This window comes from Pteronotus mesoamericanus, unplaced genomic scaffold (genome assembly GCF_021234165.1).
Source record: "Pteronotus mesoamericanus isolate MK-2021 breed Mesoamerican mustached bat unplaced genomic scaffold, CSHL_Meso_final contig_65, whole genome shotgun sequence".
NCBI lineage: Eukaryota > Metazoa > Chordata > Mammalia > Chiroptera > Mormoopidae > Pteronotus > Pteronotus mesoamericanus.
Window position 1 is genome coordinate 11,367,903 of NW_026555228.1, and position 12,042 is coordinate 11,379,944.

At 46.5% G+C, this 12,042-nt stretch overlaps 1 protein-coding gene across 1 annotated transcript in view; it reads left to right on the forward strand.

The window, feature by feature from the left end:
- Positions 1-12,042, forward strand: part of SMS (spermine synthase) — a 43,237-nt gene that overhangs the window by 8,816 nt on the left and 22,379 nt on the right. Inside the window, exon 2 of the mRNA XM_054581142.1 lies at positions 10,357-10,477. Coding sequence (XP_054437117.1) covers positions 10,357-10,477 — 121 coding nt within the window. The remainder of the gene's footprint in view (positions 1-10,356; positions 10,478-12,042) is intronic.

A 12,042-nucleotide genomic window follows, 5' to 3' on the forward strand; every position in this document is an offset into this window, starting at 1 on the left:
GTGTTTATATTCATAACAGATATTGGTCTGGTCTGTAGGTTTCTTTTTGGACTAGTTTTGGTTTTGTGTTAGGGTAATAATGGCTTAGTAAAAATGAATTAGGAGGCGTTCTCTCCCTTTCTGTTTTCTGGAAGAGGTTACATAGAATTGTTGTTAATTCTTTAAATGTTTGGTAGAATTCTCCAGTGAAACCATCTGGCCCCAAGATTGTTTCCTTTATCTTTTCTTCTCTCTCTCTTTTTTTTTTTTTGAGTTTTAAAAATTACACATTCAACTTTTTTTGGATAGTTAACAATACTGCATTAGATAACTTGAAATTTACTAAGAGTAGATTTTTTTTGTTTTACTTTTCATTTTTGAAATTTGTTATTGTGTTTTTCCCATTACCATTAGCATTTAGTCCCCTTATACCCTGCCCCCAGCCACCCAGCTCTTGTCCTTTTTGCTTAATCCTTCCACCCTCAATTTCCTTAATATTGTAGTTATAGGGCCATTCAGATTGTATTTCATATTGGTGAATTGTGGTAGTTTGTGATTTTTTTGAGGAATTGGCCCATTTCCTTCTTAACTTGTCAAATTTATTTGGGTCGAGTTGTTTGTAGGATTTCCTTAATTATCCTTTTGGTGTTTGTGGTGATATCTCTTGTTTATTCTGAATATTCGCAGTTGTATCTCTTTTTTTTCCTTTGTCAGTCTTGCTCAAGTTTGTCAATTTTGGTTTTTCTTGAAGAAATAGCTTTTGCTTCATTAGTTTTTTCCCAATTTCATTGATTTCTGCTGTTATCCTTATTATTTCCTTTCTCTGCTTGCATTGGGTTTACTACTTTTATTTTTTTAGGTTCCTGAAGTGGGAGCACAGATTTGAGACTTTAAATATTCTCATTCTGTACTGTGGGGTTTCTGTTAGCTGCCAATGTCATTTTCATGTATTTTTTTTTAAAGCAGGGGTCCTGGTTATATAGGTTATTAGCTTGGTGCCCCCCCCAACCGCCATTTAATAAGTTGCTAACTTGAATGTAGGAAGTGTTCCTCAGATTACTGTAGTCTCAAATGTTAAGAACACCACTTCTGGAAGTTCAGATTGGAGATTACAGTTGAGTGTCTCTGTCCCTTTTGGTTAGGAATTGAGAGCTGAAAACACCTTAGACCAAGAGTCAGCAAACTGAGGCCCTTGGGGCAAAAATCCTGCTTTCTGGCCTATTTTAGTGTGGCCCTCCAGCTAAGAATAATTTTTGCATTTTAAAGGGTGGTAAAACACACAGAAGCACACCTATTTGTGAGAGACCTGCAAAGCCTGAAATCTTTCCTTTGCAGCCCTATGCAGAACAAGTTGGCCCACCGCTGCCTTTACACTAAGCCCAGTGGCCTGCTTCAGAGCCATCTGGAAAAATTTACAAGTACAGATTCCCAGGCCCCGCACATGGCCTTTTCCTCATCTGGAATCTATCATCACACACGCCCCTCTCTCTGTCTGGGAGTTTTGACTTGTGTCCTTTGTCTTTCATCTTTTCATCTCTGGGCTGTTGTGCCGTCACGCTTACTTTTCCAGCACCTTTGAGGTGCTGAGTAACCTCCTTGGAGGTCCTCTGAAGGGGGCATACCCAGATGTCTTCGCAGAGTCTGCCCCGTCAAAGTCAGAAGAAGGGAAGATGCTAGGGCTGCCTTAGAAACAGCTCTGATAGAAAGGCGATTTCTCACATCACAAGGCCCAAAGTTCTTTATCTCTGGAAAAACTTTTCTCTAAAGATTTTATTTATTTATTTTTAGAGAGAGGGGAAGGGAGAGAGAAAGAGGGAGAGAAACACCCATGTGTGGTTGCCTCTTGCGCCCCCCCAACTGGGGACCCGACCCGCAACCCAGGTATGTGCCCTGACTGGGAATCGAACCGGTGACCCCTTTGTTCACAGGCCAGTGCTCAATCCACTGAGCCACACCAGCCAGGGCTGGGAAAACTACTTTTGATTCACAGCCTGGCACAGAAGTTTGGGCAGAAAATCCTAGACTTGTGTATAGAAACACATGGTACTAGGTCTGACCTGTAAAGGATTCTGCCCACCTGGAGTTAGTGGGAAGCTAGCTGGATATTCCTGATACTAGCTAAGTGCTTCCAGGATGGGAAAAGCAGCAACCCCCTAGTCAGTTTGGGAAAGAAATCTTGTTCTCTGGGGTTGAGCTGAAGGAAACCATTGCCATCCGGCCTCGGGCCAGCCTGGAACTTGTTCTCATCCTACTTCTCTGTGTCATGAGGGCAAGGGGGAGATGACAGGTGGCAGCTGGGACCCTTCCACGCCTCTTGGTGGACTGCAGATGGCAGTTCTGAACTAAAGGTGAGGGCTGGTTATATTTCCTGGTTCAGGTGCCTTAAGTCTTTTCCTGTCCTCCAACCTCAAATCCTACCAGTCCCTTCTTGCCACTGGCATGTCCCTTTCCTGATGCTGCTCGGCCTGCTTTTGTGTCACTCCTTTAACTTCTTCCTGTGCAGGTGAGTGCAGCCCGCAGAGAAGGCTCTTTATGGTCCTGACCTCTTCTCCCTGTCCCCTGCTTTGGTGACCTTCCCCTTTTCTAGTCCACAGCCCTGACCTTTACTTTACTCCCTCCCGGTGTCTGAAACCCTGTTCCTTGAGCCCATGGTGTCGTAGGATATCTGACGTTGCTAAAATGTTTCCTTCTGGGAAAGGGCAGGTGACCTGGTGTTTCGCATCTCATGATCAAAACCAAGTGTCACCTTCCATCCAAATGAAAGCCAGACTTTTGCACAATGTCCTCTTTCTGTGCCTTACTTTATCATTCTTAGAGAGGTTAGCCTCTCACGTGGGCTATGTAACAGTGTGAGGACCAGAGAGTTTGAGCCACTTGAGAACTAACTCCATGGAGGTGCCACCCTCTCTGCCAGTTGAGGCGTGTGGGGGAAACGGGTTTAGCAGGAAGAAGAGGACACAATATTGTATTAGTTTGGGTTCCTCACTAAAGACGGATTAGGATTGTGTTGCAAATTATATTTTTACAAACCCTCCTTTAATTTCCTTAAGGAGGTTGGCTCCCGGAGGACCTGGGTTGGTGTTAATGTAAAAGTAGAACGAGGCTCCTGCCCACTTTCTGGGAGGCGTTGGGGTGATAGGAAATGCCCCTTCAGCTGTTCTGCAGCGGGGAAGGGAAGGCCGGGCAGTGAAATAATTAGCAGCACATTTGCAATATGCCAAGTATAATGGCATGTGAGTTTTAAGAAGCAGTCGTTGTGGCTGGCACTGTAAACAGTCCCATATGGTTTTCCTTAGTGCACGTTTGCCTGGAAAGAGCTGGGTTACTTCTGTGTTGTGTTGTGTGGCTCCCAATCCAATTTCACTAGGTCTTTTTCTTTCTGTAGTTCATTTTGCCTGGCTATGTTGCTTTTCTCTGTGAACATCAGAAACTGCTTTGAATATAGGCCCTCCAAACTCTCATTGTTCCCTTTCTGTATTTTGCAGCCCCTCCTGACTGTTGTAGGTTTCTTTTTTGAGGTATAATGGACATTTAACATTATATTAGCTTCAGGTGTACAACATGATAGGCTATTTGTATACATTGCAAAATGATCGCCACGATAAGTGTACTCGAGATCCATCATCACACAGTTACAATTGTTTTTCTTGTGACGAGAACTTTAACATTCACTCTCCCAGCGACTCTCAAATATATGACGCGGTGTTATTAACTCTAGTCACCATGCTGTGCATCGCTGCTGTGACTGAACCCAGGGACTGAGGTTGGCTGCAGGTGCACCTCGGTGGCAGGAAAGCCATCTCCAGCACTGGGGACAGTGCCTGCATGCAGCACTGCTCAGACACTTGCTGTTGGACATGGATGGTTACTGGTGGGGATGGGTAGGAAGACCAGCCCTTGAACCCCTTGAACCTGGTGCCTAGGTCCTGGCTTATGGTTGATTGCAGGAGAGAAGCCCACTTCTGGAAATTTCTGTTGCTTTGGTTACGTCAGAGCAACAGAGAATCCAAAAGTGCAGCTCATGTATGGGTTTTGGCAGACAGCTTTATTGAGGTATGACTCAAACGTCATACAATTCTCCCATTTGAAGTAAACATTTCAGTGATTTTGAGTACAGCCAGTCCTACGCATCTGCATCTGCAGGTTCAACCAACTGCAGATAGAAAATATTGGGGGAAAAGTTACATTGTTGCTGACTGAACATGAATAGACTTTTTTCTTGGGATTATTCCCTAAACCAGTAATTTTCAACCTTTTTCATCTCATAGCACACATAAAATAATTACTAAAATTCTGTGGCACACCATAAAAAAAACGTGTATTTTTTTGCCTATCTGACAAAAAATAGTTATAATTTTGAGTCCTTTCACATTGGATGGCTTACTGTTGTGTTGGCTATTATCATTTTTTAGTTTGACCATCTAAGGGAAAAGAGGTCAGTGCCCCTGTCTAAACAGTCAGGTATTGAAAGTTTTAAAAATTATTTTGGCACACCAGTTGAAAATTGCTGCCCTACGCAATAAAGTATAACAGCTATTTACATAGCATTTACATTATATTAGATATTGGGAGTAACCTAGAGATGATTTAAAGTATATGGGAGGATATGCATAGGTTATGTGCAAATGCTGTGCCATTTTATATAAGGGATTGAACATTCCTAGATTTTGGTATCCATTGGGGAGGCAGTCCTGGAACCAATCCCCTTTGGCTACCAAGGAATGATTGTATATTCAGAGTCATGCGACCATCAAGACAATTTTAGAATATTTTCATCCCCCAGACAGAAACCTAGTACCCCTTAAGGCATCACCCCCATTCCTCCCCGCCCCTGGCACCCACTGATGGGCTTTTTGTGTTTAGGGACTTGTCTTTTGTGGCTGTGTCATAAAACAGAATTATACAATATGTGGTCCTGCATGACCGGCTTCACTTCTTTTCACTTAGCATCATATCTTCAAGGGCCCTCCATGCTGTGGCGTGCGTCAGTTCTGCGTTTCTTCTGTGGCTGAATAATAATTGGTCATGGCATGGATATGCCATGTTTTTTCTAATCCATTTGTAACTTTTGGGCTATTAGGATTTTGCACATTTTGATAATTGTGAATCATGCTGCTCTGAACATTCCGGTTGGCTTGGGTTTTGTATGAGACCAATCATCTTGCTGCTGTTACTTAAACAACCGCACGAGGGAATCCAAGACCAAGCTGCTGAAGGAAGGCAGGCCTGAGGAAACCACCCGCTTGACCTTCACTTTAATCCTTGGGAATTCACTAGGCCTTCCAATGTGTAAGACATCTCCTGATGCCTAGACCCTAGGTTAATATTTAACAATGAAAACAATCTTAATGCCATTTTAAGTTTAAGGGTTAAGCTCTTTATGGAATATGTAGACTGTGCTGTATATCACTTGATTTCAATGATCTGGCCTTGCTGCCTAGCAACATTCATGTTTTTGGTTACACCTAGCATATCCTGAGTGAATCCAAAAGATGTTCTCGAAGCCTTAGGCAGTTCTGAGCAAGCTGCTGGGGTGAGAGGGAGTATGTGAGCAACGCTGTGCTCTTTTGTGAGTCTCAGGGTGGCTAAGCCACTGGTGATGGGAGCCCTGGAACAGACCTGTTTTAACTTGATATAATTTACATGGAGCACTTGTTAGTGTACAGTTCTGAGTTTTGACCAGTGCAGTGGTCACGTAACCCTCACCCTACTGGGAATGTTAGGACTTCTGAGCAGATTTTTAAAGCAGATACTTGAATGACTTCAAACCTTGTTGCAGTCCCAGTTTACCTGTCTTCCTCTTTTATATTTAGAGGTCTATCGAGAAAACCAGAACGCTAGTTAATGTGGGAAGGGAAACTGCAGAGCCCAACCCTAGCTCTTAGGTGCTCTGACATCAGCCTCTGGCTTTGAGGAAAGGATGCCTGTGTCTGTGCTTCCTCTTGCAGTGAGCCGCCCACAGGGGTAAGACGGAGCAGTGTGGGCCCTGCACACAGATGGGCCCTCTGACCAGGACCTAAAGGGTGGGGGAGGCAGACCTGAGGGAGTGGAGAATCAGGTAGGAGGGGGCACAGGGCTCTGGAAACGCTAGGGTCTGGGGAGTAGGAGCTGAGCTGGCAGGAGAGGAGGCTGGTCTTTGGGCCTCACCTCTTGGGCATGGTGCGGTGATGGGGTCATTAACCACCCCTTGGAGCTTCAATAGCTTGAGCTGTTGTGGGAGACAGACCTAGGAGACAAAGAAATGGAGGGAGGGGCTTGATGGTAGAATTTCTGGCATGTATCATTAAAAAAAAAAAAAGCTTGGCAAGAATAGAAATTCATCTCCTAATTTCATAAGTTGCTGGAATGTGTGAGAGAGAGGGCGGAAAGGAACGAGGCCACAAATTGCCTCTTCTGACCCCCTAAATTTGCAGATTAGACCAGTGCAGCTCTGGCCCATAGCCCGGCAGGCTGGTGCCATCTGATGACCCTGCCGAAGGGGTGGCGTCCAGCATGGCAGAGACTCGGGATTGGGTCGCCGAAAGAAAGTCCGCACATCGTTCGCCCTAAGTTGCCTTAGTGGAAGTTTTTGAAGTTGAGAAAGACCTCAAGGCACAAGTCAAGGTCTTTGGTGGAGCGAGTCGAGAGTTTTTCTGGAATGCTTATTTCCTGATGGCAGCCTCTAATGGAATCCGCTTTGTTAAGGAGGTTACAGTATTTTAGCCCCTTAAAGCGAATGAGTGGGACTATAACTGAAGCATGTTTTTCTGCCCTTTTGCCAGGGTACTTGGTGTCCTAAGTTTTTATTCAACAACAATCCCTCAACTTGTTGGGCTACTAAACTTGGGTTGCTACAGCTAATCTTAATCTGTGCCCATCAGATCTATCAGTGAGGAAATGGCAGCACCAGATCACAAGGCAGGGCTGGGTTCCTTAGAGGACTGGGGTGAGCAGTGGGGCGGGAGACAGGTTCCCGCAGATGTTCCGACTGGGGATTTGATGTCTGGAGCTGATGGTCAAGGTCAGAGCACTGAGGTTCATTCTCCAAGACAGGACTATACCCCGATCCCTGGGAGGAGAGCACGAGGAAGGGAGATGAAACTTGGGCCTTCACCCTTCCCGCCCCTGCCCCCCAAGTTCATTCCTTCTAAGTCATTGTTGAGTACACACATACAAAATAGGCAGTGATCTGGAAATAGGGGGCATTAGTTTTCCAGTGGACAAAGGACACATTTTACCCTGGGACAAGTTGCTGTGGTTCTGAGCACTTGGGAAGGCGTTGAGTAGTACACCAGTTATTACGCATCCCTCTTGCCTGGCCAGAGTTTTCTAAGAACTTTTGCCAAACAACATTTTATTAGACATGGTAGTTTGGTTTATCTCTTCCAGCATTTGACTCTACTTTCGAATGTTCAGATATGTATGCATTTGAGACTTCGCCATCTCGTGTTCTCAGCATTGGGTATGCTCTGGCCTCCCAGGCTCGTTTCCCCTCGTCTGTAGAGCACCTCATACTTTTCGGGGGATTCTGTCCCTGGGCAATTGGGTTATGAGGCTTTTATTTTTTCCATAAGAGAGGGGTAGGGACTGCTCGCATTTCGTGGCTGTGACTTGGTTTACCAAGTCCTGTGAGGGACAGGACTGGCATGTAAGCCATATCGCCAGCCTCATTTTAGGAACCCTGACAGAGCCAAGTACATTCTACTTGGGCATGCTACATGCTCCCTCCTAGAGAGGCATGAAGGTTGGAATAACCTCTTGGTGGCTTGAGTGTAATTAGTTTGGAGATCGTGGGGGTTTCTTTTTCTTTTTTGTGTCTACTGGTTTAGATTAGTGGTTCTCTCAACTGTGGCTGCATATTCAAATTCCCCAGGGATCTGTAAAAAAAAAAGAAAATACTGATGCCCGGGTCCTACCCCCAGATTTTCATTTAATTGGTCTAGGATGTGACACCAGAATTTTTAAAACTCCCCCAGTGATTATAATGCACAGCTAGGATTGAGAACCACAGGTCTAGATGTTCTAGAAACTGCAAAGTGGAGCTTATGTCTTTTGCTTTCTCTTTTCGCTTTAAAACCATGATTCTGGAAAAGAGGTGCTGAGCAGTTATTTCAGCTCTCCCTCCCCTTTCAGGAGTTTTCTCCAAGGGCTGGGAGCAGGGTGGGTGACAGGGGAGTCCCCAGGCCAGCAGCAGGGCTGGCACAGTACCCTTGGGGACCAGGGGCTGGAGATCGCCAGAAATAACATTTGGACCTGGCCTATGTGTACTGAACTGGGGGAGGGGGGTAAACCCACAGTATAAAAATAAATAACACATCACATTGGATTTTTTTTGTATTGTGTTTTTCTTCTGTTTGAAACCTGGCCAGGGGGCTCCATCAGCCCACATGGTACCTTTGCTCATTGTGCCAGTTAGAAAAAAGAGGACAGATCTCTATACTGGGCTTTGCTAGCAGTCAAGGGCTTTGCGAGTATCACACAAAATAAACCCCTTTCTCTGGCCCAAGGGGCAGAGTTTGGCCCAGCTCAGCCTGTGGGCTGAGATCCTCACTGCGCAGCCTGGCCATTGACACGCGGGGTGGTCCTGCCTGGATTGTCCCCCTCACCAGCCTGGGGGATTTGTGTTCTGTCTTGTAATGTGCCAACAGAACCCATTCTTGAGGCCCTTTACCAGGAGTGATGAGTTGTTTTATACGCTTTCAAAAACAGAAAACATCTGTTCTAGCCAAGGAGGATTGAATAATTACATAGTGGCTTCCCTCCTCTTCAGGGTAAGTACCGCTGGGGCATGTGGACTCAGGCGAGCTGGGCGCACTTGTCTTTACCACTCTGCCCTTCAGTCACTTCCCTGGTGGCCAGACCTCACCAGACTTACATGACAAGCACAAACTGAACAAGGCCAGATTTTTGTCGTCAAGTTTGCAATCAGAATTTCTTTTTAGGGGGTGGAATTCACCCCCTAAACCGCCGTTCTGAGAATACAATTCAGGCCTCTTCTTTTAATTTCCTGAGCCCAATTTCAGAATACCGAAGCCAGCTAGATCATTTTCTGCCAAATAAGTTTCCCCAAGGCACAGTTTTGCTGAGAATGAGTGAGACTGTAATGACACACAAGGTCACTGCTTTTGTCGGTGGATGCTTGTGTTCCCATGGGTGTGTGGTGTGGGTTCTGCTCCAGGAGTCTCCCTGATGGGGGCTTTTTTCCTGGAAGTGGCCTCGGTTCAGTTTGGTTGTCCAGTGGGCCACCCTGACACTCCCTGGCCCTGCCTAGGCCCCCTGCTTGCCCTCCTGTGGTCTGCTGGGTGCTGCCTCCTCAAAGGGAGAAATCCCCTTCCTGGTGGGTAAACTGCTATTGTTTTTTTTTAAGATTTTATTTTATTTTTTAGAGGGGAAGGGAGGGAGGGAAACATCAATGTGGGAGAGAGACATCTATCAGCTCCAACTGGGGACCTGACCCACAACCCAGGCCTGTGCCCTGATTGGGAGTCGAACTTGCGACCTTTTGGTTCACAGACTGGTACTCAATCCACTGAATACACCAGCCAGGGCCTGTTGGTGTTTTAATGGGGGGTTTGAAGTCTGTTTGCCTTCTCAGTTTCTTCCTTCCTCTCCACAGTTGCTGGTACCACACAGATATCTGGGCTGTGGCCTCCTTCTCTCCACCTATCCTGTTTGGGGTTTTGGGGATACACTCTTATCTAGTTTTGTTCTAAATGGTGCCTGTGGGTTTGGGTTGCGGTACCCTAATTACTCTGTGTTTGGGGATTCAGGATTGCAAAGTCACTCCTTCACCGCCATTTTTGCTACTCCATTTGTTTCTGTTTAAGGCAAGTTGAAAGGATTTCCCTGGGTGGGTTAGTCTGTTAGGGCTGCAGTAATAAAGTATGACAAATGGGTGGCTTAAAATGGAAGCTCATTCTCTCCCAGGTCTGGAGGCCAGAAGTTTGAAAACAAAGTATGGGCAAGGCTGCCCCCTCTTTGAAGGCTCTAGTGGGGAGGGTCCTTTCTTGCTTGTGGGCTTCTGGTGGCTCAGGGTGTTCTTGGCCTGTGGTGTCTTGCTCCAATCTCTACCTTTGTCTTCACATCACCTGTGCTTTCTCCCTGTGTCTTCTCCTCTCCTCTCTCTTATAAGGACACTTACTGGATTTAGGACCCACCTGGATAACCCAAGATGTTTTCATCTCTATATCTTTAAGTTAACTGTGTTCTGTTGTGTTTACCTGAAAATCTTTGTAGCCTGTCCGTGCAGGGTGGAGCATGTTTTATAGTTCATGACAAAGGGGATAAGTGCCACTCTTCGTTCAGGTTTTCTTAAAAAGTTCAGTCATCCAACTGTGCCTTGATGGCTTTCCTTCCGAACACGCTTCATCTGACCATCTTGCCTCCTTCCCTCTCCAGCTGATGGCGAGACCATTCTAAAAGGCCTCCAGTCCATCTTCCAGGAGCAGGGAATGACCGAGTCGGTGCATACCTGGCAGGACCATGGCTATTTAGCGACCTACATAAACAAAAACGGCAGGTGAGCCATCCTTGAGTGCTGCTCTTTGCATCCGAGCACTTCAGGAGTGGGAGAGGGGGTGCTGCAAAGGGTGGTGGGGGGTGGCCAGGTATTTTTTTCCCCCTCCTTTGACAACTTCTGGAAGGGGCCTACAATCCAGTGCTTCTTGGCCTGAGCTTCACAGTAGCGTCACTGGGGAGCACTTCCGCAAAACCCCATGCTTGGGCACCCTCCCCTGGCAAGAGGCAGAGTCCACTGAGCACCAGTATTTCTCCAAAGCCCCCAAGTGATTCTTCTGTGTGGCCATGACCCAGAAGCCCTGGGCAGCATAAGCAGTGTGAACTGCTGGGCAAGGAGTGATCTGGACGTAGTTAAAACAGGTTTCTGGGCCCCTGTCCAAGGGTTTCTGATGTGGTAGGTCAGGGGCAGTGCCCCGAATAGCGTTTTCCAGCAAGCTCCCAGGGGATGCTGCTGCTGCTGCTGCTGGGTTGACCCCACTGTGAATGGCACTATTATAAGTGATTACCCATTAATGCAGACCATTGTCAAACGCAGGATGAAAACGTCTACAAGAAGCTTGACTGGAGCTGAAGAGATGCAAGAGTTACAAGTTTTTTTCCATAACAGTTACAGACTGTCTGGACTTTATGTAATCAAAATGTAGATGAAAGTCAGTGTGTTCTGAGAAGGAAACCTAAATCAACAAATGACTGATAACAAATGACCCATTGAGCTCTTTCTAGCATCCTAACTCTGCGTCTGTACTATATCTAGACTGGTTTAGTGTGCTATTAAGATTCTTAGTAATTTGCACTGTTCATTTAAAAATGTGAACTCCTGGGTATTTTCTGATGGCTTTCATTCCATTCCCCCACTGAGCACAAAGTCCTAGAATTCCACATGGCTTCATCTGATGTCCCACATTTGCTCTCGTTTTTCTTTTAAAATACCCCCCCACCATCTTACAGAGGACCTCGCTGTGAGATGAGGGAAACTCACTTTTGAGGCCACCTCCCTGCCCGTTGTTCTCTTCCTGTCTCCTTGGTCCACCTCTATGTGGGTGTTTGGCATTCCCTCTCCTGAGGCCTCTGAAAGACATCCTCACCCTCTCTTCCCAAGCCCAGATTGTATTCCTAGCTATGTAGCAAAGCTCCATATATGTGTTCAGCAGATACCTCAGCTGTATCTAAAGCTCTTTCTTCCTTAAGGGTGATCCAAAATCAATACCGCCACCCAACCCTGTTTGGCTCGCCATGGTGTGGCCCAGTTACCGTCAGTCAGGTCTGAAAGCGGAGGTCTGCGCCGACCCTGAGCCCTCTAGCTCCTGCAAGCGCACATTCAGCCCCTCTCTACCCTGACCTCTCTTCCCTACCCTCCCTGCCACCATCTCTCACTGTCCTTGCTGTGGTCCATTCTTGGGGGACCTCATCAGATTAGCCCTTGACACTCGGCCACCTCGGTAAGCTCCTCCTGCATTCCAGGTGAGGCCTTGCATCTCTGAGCACCCATTTCCTCAGGGTCTTTGCAGCGTGGCCCCACCTGCCTCCCTACTGCAGTTCTTGAATCTTCTGCCCAACACACCATTC